The sequence below is a fragment of the Eumetopias jubatus genome, unplaced genomic scaffold (assembly GCF_037043125.1).
Source record: "Eumetopias jubatus isolate StellerSeaLion01/CBP00866 unplaced genomic scaffold, mEumJub1_p1.0 scaffold_1, whole genome shotgun sequence".
In the NCBI taxonomy this organism is placed as follows: Eukaryota; Metazoa; Chordata; class Mammalia; order Carnivora; family Otariidae; genus Eumetopias; species Eumetopias jubatus.
Genome location: NW_028274807.1, coordinates 110,367,499 through 110,380,156, shown reverse-complemented (window position 1 = coordinate 110,380,156; position 12,658 = coordinate 110,367,499). Strand labels below are relative to the sequence as shown.

Genomic DNA, 12,658 nt, shown 5'->3' with positions numbered 1-12,658 from the left:
CTTGCCGGTTAAAGAACTCGCAGACCAGCGCAGCTCTCCGGAAACCCTGAAGTAAGGCATTATTTGTCGATTGGGATTAAGAAAAACAGTCAAACAAAAGCTAGCGTCTCAGAGAGATTTCTATTATTATGCTAATAAAACAGTTTTAATAATTAGATCTGAAGGAGCACCTCTAAAGTTGTGTGAGAGGACTGTTGGGGGGAAATACATCTTGCGCTGATCGGGCGGCAGCTGTGTGCCAGGCACTGTGCTGGGTTCTTTCCATCAAGATCTTTAATCCTCCCCACAACCTCAAGAAGTAGAAATGACTGTTCCTGGCAAGAAGTGATTGTTCCTCATCCTAAGCTAATAAATGGTGAAGCCTAGATTTGCACATAAGTCATTTTGGCCTAAAAGCATGTGTTGCTTTTATTACTGTCAGGTTTTTCAGGTACAGGCAGTTTCAGACACAAGATGTCTCAGTTGTTTCCTTAATTTCATATATGTCTGCAGCAAAGAGCGGTGAGAATTTGAGAGTGACCTAGAAAGCAGCTAATGTTTCATTAAAGCATGGAAGGGCTCGTCTGGGAGGAGTGTAATAAATGAAACAGGAAGCCTAGAAATGAAGAGTAAGGAGACTTCACCACGAGGCACAGATTTCAGAAAAATTATGCAATGCAGGCTGGCAGTAGCTGAGAGTCAACTCAGGAGAATTCTCTAGACTGAAAGAAAAGTGGGGGCTGACTCTTACAAAAATTAAAGAGAGGAAAGCAGGATTCTTTTGGTTTCTAAGACAGACACAAATAGATTGGTAGAATTAAGTAGGAAAAGAGGTAATGCTTTACTATTTGCCGAGGTCCGTTTCATTAAAATGACAGTGTGTGGAGAGGTGGAGGGAACCAGCAGAAGAACAAAGCTGGTTTTTGTTTCATTTTTTACTGAAAAAGTGAAATGCATTAAGAACTACTACTAAGTGAGAATGAATGAAAAGTTGAGTAGAAAGGTTGACAAGGGTTAAGGGAGGAAAACGGGAGATATTTAAAAGCCCTGGGGGCTGTGAAGTGTTCATCCTTTTGAACTGGTCATCCGGATTGCACGCTTGCACCCTTCAGGGACAGCTGACACCTTTTTATATAAGGTGTCTGCTGAGAAAGAACGGAGAAGGCTGTAATTACTGTCATTTAGTGGGTTTCTTTAGTCCTGTCTGCCAGACCAGTATTTCCTAGACTTACAAAGTTGGAATGAAAACCTCCTATTGGGACTCTTCTCTAGGAATATGTTAGAGTTATGTATTTCCATAGAGTTGCTGCCATTGAATCTGTCCTTAAAGGAAATAGCCTTCTAGTTATTCTAGTTTTTTTTTTTTTAACTTTTCTCCTTGTAACCTCAGTAGTGCCTGTTCAAAAGTTAAGCAAACCATATATAATAATGTGATGCCTGCAAATTCTAACTTGCGATGGGATCCAGACTTCATGATGGATTTTATTGAGAATCCTTCAGCTCGTAGCATCAATTACTCAATGCTGGGCAAGATCCTTAGTGACAATGCAGCCAATCGCTACAGCTTCGTCTGTAATACGCTCATGAATGTATGTATGGGCCACCAGGATGCTGGAAGGTGAGCTGGGTTACCCTGGAATTCACTTCGAACAACCTAGTCATTGCCTTGGTGTTACTTTTAAACTAATGTCTTTAGTAATTGCCTGGGCTGACATTTGGATGTTTGCTTTTTGTTCCCCGCATTTATTCCTGAATTGATCTCTGCTTTATACAGTGATTTCCTTAGCCTGACAGGCTATCCTGGCTGAATGCTCTGGCATGAGATGCTTTAGATATAAACTATAGGTTGTCTATCCACTTAAAAAAAATAATAAAAACCCAAATGAAAAACACCTATATCAGAGGCACCTGGGTGGCTCAGTGGGTTTGGCCTCTGACTTGATTTCAGCTTAGGTCATGATCTCAGGGTTGTGGGATCGAGCCCTGCATCGGGTCCATGCTCAGTGTTGAGCCTGCTTAAGAATCTCTCCCTCCCTCTCTCTCTGCCCCTCCCCCTGCTTCTGCTCACTCTTTCTCTCTAAATAAATAAAATCTAAAAAAAAAAAAAAAAAACCCTATTTTAAAACACTGTTTTTTGACCTACCTAAATTACACAGTGTCTTTAATTTTTTTGATGCCCCTAAAAATGTAAATTTATAAGTCAGGTTTGTTCTCAGAACAAAAATATGTTAATTGGCATCTGTACTGATTTTGCTCAGCAACATTAAATATTTGAAGCCACTTATTTTTATCTTTGGTTCCAGGTTCTACTAGGTTATTTAACAAGTGGGTATTTGATAAATCTTTTTATCTTAGAAATGAATGACTTGTTTGATGGTAGTGAGGTGTGTGCTCATTAAGTATATTACATGTGCCTGTTTCTCTCCTGTTACTTTCTACTGTGTTCTTTTTCCTCTTCCTAGGATTAACGACATTGCCAATTTCTCTTCGGAGCTGACAGCTTGCTGCACTGTTCTTAGTTCAGAATGGCTGGGAGTTCTGAAGGCTCTTTGTTGTTCTTCAAATCATGTGTGGGGGTTTAATGATGTACTTTGCACTGTAGATGTAAGTTTTCTTTTTCGCTTAAAAACTCATCTGTGCAATGAAATATTTAGTTAGTAAATTCTTTTTAATTGACTTAACCCTTACCTGAAATACAAAATATTTTTTCTTTCTCTGTCCAAAAACAATAAAGGAGAATGCGGTTGTCAAGGATTACATAAATGAAAAAACAATTGAGATAAATACAATAGCTTAATCTACAGAGATGCCAAGAGTTTCACTCTCTTTAGCTGAGATTTCTTATATAATATGTTCTCTTCAGAGCTGTCGGTTCATTTTGTTTACCAAGTGCCTTGGACTCCTCATGGTACAAGACGTAATTTACCTAAAGCAGTTTACCTTTACATTTTGAAGAGAACCAGTTTGTTTTGTAAGGCTCAAGGTACCTTCTAGGAACATAGCTTTCACTGTGTTGCCTAAGAATGTCCAGGCCCAGATTCATTGATGTGTTCAGGCTTTCTTAGTGATTGTGTCTGGAAGTTGATGAAGAGATACCTGGTATATATCACTGATTTCCTTCGCATGTCCTGTTGCATCCATGATGTGTAAAGTTTTTAAAACATCTGTCATGAGTCTCTGTTTTCCCTATCAATTCTTGGAGTGATCATGTTATATGTCGGTGTGTCTTCTGTGTAGAAGACATTTATATATTTTTACAAACCTCCTTCCACCTTCCAGTTAGAGGTTTACTTTCTAGTTCTGGTATCTCAGGTAACTCATATCTGTTACCTGCTTTTCCAGACAGAAGAGATCCCAATTTTTATCTTTAACATAATTCCTTAACCTCTTGGTTGTTTTCTGTTATACTTTATCTCTGCTTTGTTCCTTCATCTGCAAAATTGGGATTAATAATAGTATGAGCCTCATGGTGGTATGCTGTTAAATGAGGTGATTTTTGTAAATCACTAACCATAGTTATTGGCATATAGTACAACTTAATATGAAGTCTGCTCTTATGATTGTTTTTGTTATTGTTCTCTTCCAAAGTCTTGTTTGGTCTGTGTAGGTAGAGGTTTTATTCTGAATGCATTGATTTTCCTTCTCTCCTTTTTTTCCACAATCTCTCTCTCCTGTCTCTCTTTCACTCTCTCTCAAGTTTAGGAGTCATTTGGAAATTTTCAGAGTTGTTTTTAAAACTAATTATGTTATAGAATCATTCATATTTATCCCTGAAAAGAACTCTAAAACATTAATAAGGCTTAGAACTTCCTTGTTTTTCCTTTCCTCCCTAATGATCTTACCCTTAAATAACAGATGATGTTGTATTCTGCCAAAAAGTTTTATTTATGCTACATCTTTTAGGAATTTCTTGATTTTGTTTTTGTTTTGTTCAATAACGTGGACTCTAGATAAAACTCAGTATCTCCTGATAGCATTGGGATATAGGTAAACCTCATTCTTGGTCTTATAAAGTAGAAATAGTCCTTAGAAGATAAATAAGTCTGACGTGTTACCATTTCACTCTATTGGGTCATTTTGGGATTTGAGATCTTACTGGTGTTGCCTACATTCTCTTAGATATTAAGCTTAGATATTACCTGAAAGGGTGTTAGGTATTAAAACATGTCAATGTTTTTCTTGAAGGTGAGTGACCTTTCATTCCATGATTCATTAGCTACTTTCATTGCTATTCTGATAGCACGACAGTGTTTCTCTCTGGAGGACGTCGTGCAGCACGTCGCACTTCCCTCGCTCCTGGCAGCAGGTATGGCATGTCCAGAGTGGCCCTTGTTATTTGATGGCTGTCTTGGGGTGGTTTCTAGCTATTACAACACAGTAAACATACTATTAAAGCATCCCTGCATTTGGGCAGTGGTGTGGCGTTGAGGTAAAGATTATAGAATTGTCAGTGTTGTTCTACACAAAATCAAATGGATCCCTATGGAAAAGGTTGTTTTTAAGGAAGCCCTCTGGTTTCCTGAAAAAGCATAGCTTAGTGCCTTACTTCTTACTATAAGGAGCATTTATATTTAAATTATTCCAGAAAAGTTAGCTTAATAGAAAACCTGAAGACATGTCCTTGAATAAATTAGCAAACGTGCTTTTAAAATCTTTCCTAGCTTGTGGGGATGCAGATGCTGAGCCGGGGGCGAGGATGACATGCCGACTTCTGCTTCATCTCTTCCGAGCTCCCCAGGCCTGCTTATTACCTCAAGCAACCGGTGAGCTGAAAGCTGAAAAACCCTTGGTGACATTTTCGTTTGGAGGTATAGATGCTAAAATGACCAAGTAGGCTGTCCATTCTGTCATTTCCTTCCTGATACTGGTGAGAGCTTGCTGTGCAGGTGAGGAGGGAGTGTAGTAATACCCTTGAGAGCTGTCTTAGTACCTTTTATTTATGCAATATCAGGATGGATTGAGAAACTCAAAGCAGGAGTTAATGAACAATAAAAATACTTTTGCTCTTAGGCCAAGCCCTGCTGGTGGGCAGCTTGATCCTCTCACATACTGTGTGTGTTGGTTATGAACCATATCAGAGCAGCTTAGGGCAATGATGATTCATTTATTCTTTTACTAAGGTAAAAGGAATAAGGTAAAAATTCTAGAGGTGTGATTGAAGTGTGTTTCTAAAAATCATTTCCATACGAGGTGTGTGTGTGTGTGTGTGTGTGTGTGTGTGTGTGTCAATCAGCATATGTAGATGAATGTTCCTATTTTTTTGGTACATCTCTTTAAGGAGCAAAGACATTGTTTTAATAATTAAAAAGCAAATGTTAAGAAAGGAATACTGACAGTGTTTCTTAGTGAATCCATGAAGCATCGATTAAAGCTAACTGATGGCAGTTAAGGACCCACAGTCTAACAGTGAAAGGCTCTGCTGATTGTAAATGGTTAGAAGAGATTGTTAATGGTGGTAATGAGACCATTTGCTGTTGTTCTCATAGGCAAACCTTTCCCTGGAATAAGATCATCTTGTGATAGACACCTCTTAGCCGCTGCTCACAACAGCATTGAAGTGGGAGCCGTGTTTGCTGTCTTAAAAGCAATTATGATGCTTGGTAAGATTATCCTGGCACTAAACTTGGTTATTCACCAGAAACAGAGGAAAAATAATTTGTATTTAGGTTCAACTCTAATTCATATTACTAGAAATGTGGTTTGGTTTGGTTTGGTTTTCCTGGCAAAATTAGTTGGCTTTCTCCAAGTCCAAGATCAGTTGGACTTGAGATGTCTGCTCCTTACCTACAAATTCTGGGGGAATTTAAATATAATAGGTCTTTTTTTTTTTTTTTTTGATGGCATTTTAATACAGGATATTCATTTTGATACAGTATAGATTCTCAGACCCACAGGGTGGTTTTGCTTTTATTTGTTGGCATAAATCACACTTTGTGATGGACACAGATGACATGGTGATCTAACCAAAGGTTTAAATTTCATGTCATATATTAGGAGCAGGACACCAGAAAACCTGGGTTTTAACCTTAGTGTTTCTACTTCAGTTGTGACCCTTAACAAGTATATAAACTTCTGCCTTGCGGTTTTCATGAATCAGGTAATAATTGCAATGATGTTGATATTATTGATAAATCAGTATTAGATATCAGAATTTTTAAAAAATTTAATCCATAATGTCCAAGACGTCCTTTATACTCCTATTGGCATATGTACTCTTGGAGTAGTAGTACTGCATTTTCTATTCATTGATAGTGTAATGCTTTAAGACATTTTGATTCTATAAATTGTTCAGGATTTGAATGAGTAGGAAGTCCTGAGTCCACACTGCTTAATTCCAACTTTGGGAACCCTCGTTTGGCCTTGACTAAATAAAAGTTCTCTCATGTTCTGAAGGAGCTCTCTTTGATTAGAATAGAAACTATTGAGTAGATAGGAAATGTTTTAGAGGAGTCTTAAAGAACATTATACTTTATACAGCTGTTTGAATGTTATTTGGTGACAATAAAGGATAACAGGATTTTCACTAAAAAAATTATTAAAAGTTCACCTTAAAAGAATATATATACACACACATATATATATTTACATGTGGTTTCTAATTTTTGCAGTAGTTTAAGATTAAAAGTTGGAGAAAACATATTTATACATTTATATATTATATCAAAGGGATGCCCTTGGAAATGCCCATGAGTTTACAGTAAAAGGTGTGTGCTCATAAATGCTCATTTCAGTAAATAAAATTTCTCTTCTCTGATGATGTTTGAAAAGAAAATGGCTGGTCAATCTACTTAAATAAATGTAGAGATCATGAAATCAGAGTCTTGCTTTTTTTTTTTCTTTAAACTGTGGTATCTCTAATGCCCATCAGAAAAACTAGAAAGGAGGTTTTGAAACAGTAGCTATTCAACCAACTTAACGTTTGAGTTGTGACTACAGAAGGGGATAGACACTTAATGGTAGAAAGCAAGATGAGTGCCGTCTAGACACTTACCCCTTCATTGGGAGGACTGTTCCAGTTCCAACTAAAATTTGCCAGCCTCTTTAAAGAGTCACATAATTGTATTTTAATATCCATGTGTAATAACGAGTTCATTTATCTTTGGTTGGCTTTCCTCGATCTTTGTAATTCACGTCAGTTCTTGGTAGATAGAGAATGCTTCAAGTCTGAGAAATCAGGATTGGGTCATTTGGATGTCAGCAGAGCCTTGGACTGGGTAGTCTCTGAACACTCTTTTCTACAGTTACAGAAGGTTTTGGCACAGTCTCCTGTACCTTCTCTGTCATCCTAACATCTAAACTAAATGAGAATCTGAGGATTTCCTAGTCAGAGGTGTTTGTTTCTCTGATTTTGTTTTTATGGAAGTTTTAATTTCTCTACCTTACCCTGTCCTTACCAATGTTCTCTCAAGTCCTGTCCACCAGGATCTATTTTGAGATTGGGAGCTAAAACTGTTCTTTAGAAATTGGTTTTTAATTTATGTAGTAGTTTTACCTTAAGGTGTAGAAATAGTTCTTTATATCCCCAGAGGTGGGAGAAAGTATGCTAAATTTTGGTACGTATCTTTCAGCTCCCAAGGAGCTCTGTTGAATTAAATAAACTCTTGTGAGTGAAGTGAAATTGGCACTTTTTCTATTGTGTATTTTAATGAGGAATTTATGATATAAGATATTGATGATTTGAAAAGCATTGTTTATTCCTCCCCTCCTCTTATAATTTTATAAATATTCACTAAGCCATTCTGATTTTTCAAATTTTCAAATTTTTCAAAACCTTTTCTTGGTTGACCTGTGGGTTTTAAAAGGCTTTTTTCACTGATCTGGGCTTGGTTTTACTCATAGTGGGTAGTGAGGGGCCTCATTTAAACTCATTTGTTGGTTCCAAGAAATTTTCTTGTTCAAGGCTTATAATCCTGTGGGTAAATAGGCAAAAGTTTAGAGGCTCTGTTGTCATTTGGTAGTCTTTATTATCAATTCTCTCACTTTAAAATATGATAGTGATTTGTCTTTAACAGCTGGAGAGGATTTATTTCCAGCTATTCAGACATTCTGCTCCATTTTGTCCCCAAGAACTTGATTATGAGGGAAGCCCTTTCCTTAGTTTCATTTGACTCAGTATATTAGAGGTTGATCTGGTGAGGTTTTCTAATTTGGATGTTTACAGAGAGGAAAGTGAGAGACTTGGGTTATTCAATGAGTGCCCTATGTTTTAGGGCTTCCTTAGTATGCATTGCCCTTTTCCATTCCCAGGGAAATAAATCTCTCTTGTCAAGAAGTTGATAGTAAGGTGGGCTAAGGCAAAACTTTTCTCTTGACCTATGGATAGAAAATAAGTCATTGTAAGAGAAGAAATGGAAAAGGGACATCTAGAAGGGTGAGTAACCCATTTTTTCCTTATCTATAAGTGAAATGAATTTGAATATTGAATACATTTGTGCTTGAAATATTGGTGAAATCAATGTTCTCTGATTATTAAGTATGATTCATAATGGCCTTTCCAAGTTCAGTGAACACATACTTAACTCTGTAAACGAAATAAGGAATAAGTCTTGAATATGCTTCTTTTTCCATGTCCAGTGAAACTTCTCTGGGTTCTTGCAATTATTCTCTTGATCTGTTCTCTCTCTTGCTGAACAACTGTCTATGCCATAATGATGCCATTCACGTATTTTAAGTCCCTGAAGACTTGCTTCATTTACTTCTCAAGGATTTGGCAATATTTTGAACTTCCATGATTTTGCTTTTGTGGTTCTATTATTTAGGAGATGCCAAAATTGGCAATAACAATGTCAGCTCTTTAAAGAATGATGACTTCACCATGAGGGGTTTACGACGTGATGGGAATGCCGATGATATCTGGACTGCCTCACAAAATTCAAAATCCTGTGGGAAAAGCATTTCCATAGAAACTGCCAATTTAAAAGAATATGCTAGATATGTACTGAGGACTATCTGTCAGCAGGTATTTTTCAGATTTAATTTGCCTTTAACTTCACTGTATAATTGTTCTTATGAGAGAAATGCTCACTGTTGTAGGCAACTTGCACATTGGGGGTCCTTTTCTTCCTGCTAACTTTATTTGGAAATAAAATTGAATTTGTTGAAAAGTTGCAATAATAATAATAAAGAACTCTAGTGTATATGCCCTTTGTGTAGATTCACCTGTTCACATTTTGCCACATTGCTTTATGATTCTATTTGTGTGTGAATGTGGATGCATATACTTTTTAATTTTTTGCTGAAGCTTTTGAGAGTAGATGGCATACATTATGAATCTTTACTTTTTAATACCTTAGTGTTTACTTTTTAACATAACCAAATGCAGTTACCAAAAAACAAGAAATTTAGCCTTGGTACAGTAATTTTTTCTCACCTGCAGGCCATATTCAATTTTGTCAGTTGTCCCATAATGTTGATTTTGTCTGAAATTTCCCATAGATTAGCTTCAGATGATGCAATCTTGGCCAAGATGCTACAGAAGTAATGTTGTGTTCTAGGGTAGTCACACCTGAAGGCACATGATGTGCATCTGCACCTCACTGGTGGTGATTGTTTTGATCAAGGTGTCTCCATTGTATGGTTTCAAGATCTCGCTGCTGTGTAGTTACCATTTTTTCCCCTTGCAATCAGTAAACAGTCATTGGGAGACATTTTGAGACAATATAGATATCCTGCTCTTCAAACTCCACCACCCATATAGCATTCATTTTGATTCTTGTCCCAACTAGTCTTTATATGACGGTTGCAAAATGGTGATTGCTTTTCCCCCCAACTCCTCTATAGTTAGTGATTTGCACTGTACTCTAAAGAGAGCCTACCCTTATTAATTTTTCCCCTTATTCTTATTTATTTGTTATCCATATGGATTATAAAATACTATCCTTAGTTATTTTCATGTTCAAATTGTCACAGATTTGTCCAGTGGGAACCTTTTCATCCTGGCTTTTAAGTTATTTTGACATGTCTCCATCCCTTCCTCCCTGCCCCCCCCCCCAAGTATTTTCTTAGTTCCTGGCCCACCTTGTGCTTTCCCTGTTCCAAACCTGGAGTTACTTATTCCTCCAAGGAACTCTGGTTCTAGTTAGTAGAGGATGGTATTTAGAAACCAAGATATGGGCACTGTGGTGCTCATTAACTGTAGGCAGTGGGTATTCTTTGTCTCTAAGCCCTTTCAGCAGACAGAGGTAGGAAAAAATACATGCATATACATAAATGTCTGTGTATATTCATGAGTTCATACTGATACATCCACTTCTATTAACTCCACTTAGTTCTTTGCATTCCCCCATTCCATATTAATATTGTCTTCCACAGCAAGAACCCTGGCTCCCAGTAAGATCAGTCATTTATTCATGTACTTAATTCGGTACTACACCTGAAATAGTTTTGAGAATTGCTACACCTATGCCACTAGGAAAAAATGAAAAGGAGTTGAGGATTTGTTTTTTTGTGTGTTAAAAATCTTCTTGAACTTTCTCCTTCAGTATGGATGTTACTCATTTAAAATAGAATTGATTTCATTTGTTTCTGTTTGCATTCAGTTTAGATTCCCTTTTTCTTCCTCCCCACCTCAGCTCTGCTTTAGACTAGCATGCTTCTACAAGTCAACTGCACAAAAAGGAGTACTAAGAGATGTATTCTCTGTCTCTTGGCTCTTCTATCCTGTGTTTTTTCCTGCCCTTGGTGATCAGTTTTATTATTTTTTAATTTATCTTCCTTTTTTCCCCTAATTTCTCTTTTCTTATATAAAAAAAGAAAACATGGCATACCATATATACTATTTTCCATTTTGATGGAGACATTATGTTAACAGGGTCATGTTTTTATTAGGGCATATTGTAACTATGGTTAAAGTTCATGAAATGGTCATATAGATAGTGAGAGGCAGTTGTGTATGGGTTCCCAACCAGAAGCACCAAAGGTCAAACAGTTTTAATCCCTGAAAAATATTACTGATGTCTGGGTCCCACCATCAGATATTTATTTGATGGGGCCTAGGCTTTGGAATTTTAGCAAGCTCCCCGGGTGACTTTAATAGATACACAGCATTGGGCTCCTGGTATAGTTAAGAAACTAGGCCACCTCTGAAACAGATCTGGGTTCAAATTGCACTCTCTTGATGATTTCTTCTATAGTATAAGAGTTTGCAATGATAAAGAAAAGGTGATAGGGATTTAAATTGGTAGAAACTCTGGAGGGCAGTTGACTATATGTATCAATAATTTTAAATTTTGTTATACTCCTTGACCCAAAAATTGTGCTTTTATGAAATTATTCTAAGAAAATAACTGTATAGAAAGTAGATATGCACAAATATTTATAATAGCATTTAGAATATAAAAATGAAGACAGTTTTCTAAATGTTTTACTCTGTTCTTTCTATTCAGCAGAATATACTATGCGTTACATAAAAATGAAGACATGTAATAATAGAGAATCATTACCATTATACGCCAATATTTTCTTTAGTTTCTTTAGCTTTCTTTTCTTTCCTTTTTTTGCATATTTGTTTTTCAAACTTTTTTTTATTATGTTAATCACCATACATTACCTCATTAGTTTTTGATGTAGTGTTCCATGATTCATTGTTTGCGTATAACACCCAGTGCTCCATTCAGTATGTTTTTTAACCAAGGTCCCACTTTGTATGCTTAGGAAGTCAAAATACCAGGAATTTTTTTTTCAAAATTTTTCCCACCTACTTTTTTCATGTAATTTTTTTTTAATTGGAAGATTTCTGTCTGCTTTATATTCCATTGTGCAACATGATTTAGTACCTATTACATTCATGTATAGAAAGTCTCTGCCTGTCAATCTAACAGCCGTTTTTTTGTTGTTGTTTTTTTTAGGAATGGGTAGGAGAACATTGCTTAAAAGAACCTGAAAGATTATGCACAGACAAAGAGCTTATATTGGACCCTGTGCTTTCAAATATGCAAGCACAGAAATTACTACAGCTTATCTGTTATCCTCATGGTATTAAAGAATGTACGGAAGGGGACAACTTGCAAAGACAGCACATTAAGCGTATTCTTCAGGTGAGTGATTAAGAGTCTAAAGATTGTGTTTGTCATGTAACAGTTTTTTTTTTTTTTTTTTTTTTTTTGCTCAGTGCTAACTAATTCTTGACTTCAGTTCTGATTTTTATTCTTCCAACTTTCTTTTCTGTGCAATTGCTGTACTTCATTGCTAGGTAAATATAGATACTGCAGATGCTATACAATCATAATATAAACATTGATATTTTAAGTCTACTGTATTTAGATGAGACATAAGCTTTCTGGAGGGATAGTCTTAAATATATTATTCAAAAAGTATTGGAATTATTTTGGAATGGGATTGCTTAGATAAATAGATTTTGGGAGAAGAAATCCCTGTCTTATTTCCAGTGCCTGGCTGAGTGATATGCATTATTTTATTTATTTATTTTATTTATTTATTAAGACAGAAATCTTCCAATGCAATGCATATGATATGCATTATATTTATTTATTTTATTTATTTATTACTTTATTTATTTATTTTAAAGATTTTATTTATTAGATTGAGTGAGAGAAAGCACACAGGCAAGGGGAGGGGCAGAGGGAGACGGAGAAGCAGACTCCCCATTGAGCAGGGAGCCCAATGCAGAGCCCAATTCCAGGCCTCCAGGATCATGACCTGAGCCCAAGGCAGACGCTTA

General features: G+C 36.3%; 2 protein-coding genes across 2 annotated transcripts in view; one reads left to right on the top strand and one right to left on the bottom strand.

Moving 5' to 3' along the window:
- The window catches only part of MED12L (mediator complex subunit 12L), a 312,204-nt gene that overhangs the window by 249,621 nt on the left and 49,925 nt on the right, over positions 1-12,658 (top strand). Inside the window, exons 20-26 of the mRNA XM_088025763.1 lie at positions 1,370-1,597; positions 2,442-2,583; positions 4,165-4,285; positions 4,641-4,742; positions 5,466-5,579; positions 8,739-8,938; positions 11,826-12,014. Coding sequence (XP_087881889.1) covers positions 1,370-1,597; positions 2,442-2,583; positions 4,165-4,285; positions 4,641-4,742; positions 5,466-5,579; positions 8,739-8,938; positions 11,826-12,014 — 1,096 coding nt within the window. The remainder of the gene's footprint in view (positions 1-1,369; positions 1,598-2,441; positions 2,584-4,164; positions 4,286-4,640; positions 4,743-5,465; positions 5,580-8,738; positions 8,939-11,825; positions 12,015-12,658) is intronic.
- P2RY12 (purinergic receptor P2Y12) overlaps positions 1-12,658 on the bottom strand; it is a 59,422-nt gene that overhangs the window by 38,321 nt on the left and 8,443 nt on the right. The gene's annotated exons all lie outside the window — the stretch shown is intronic.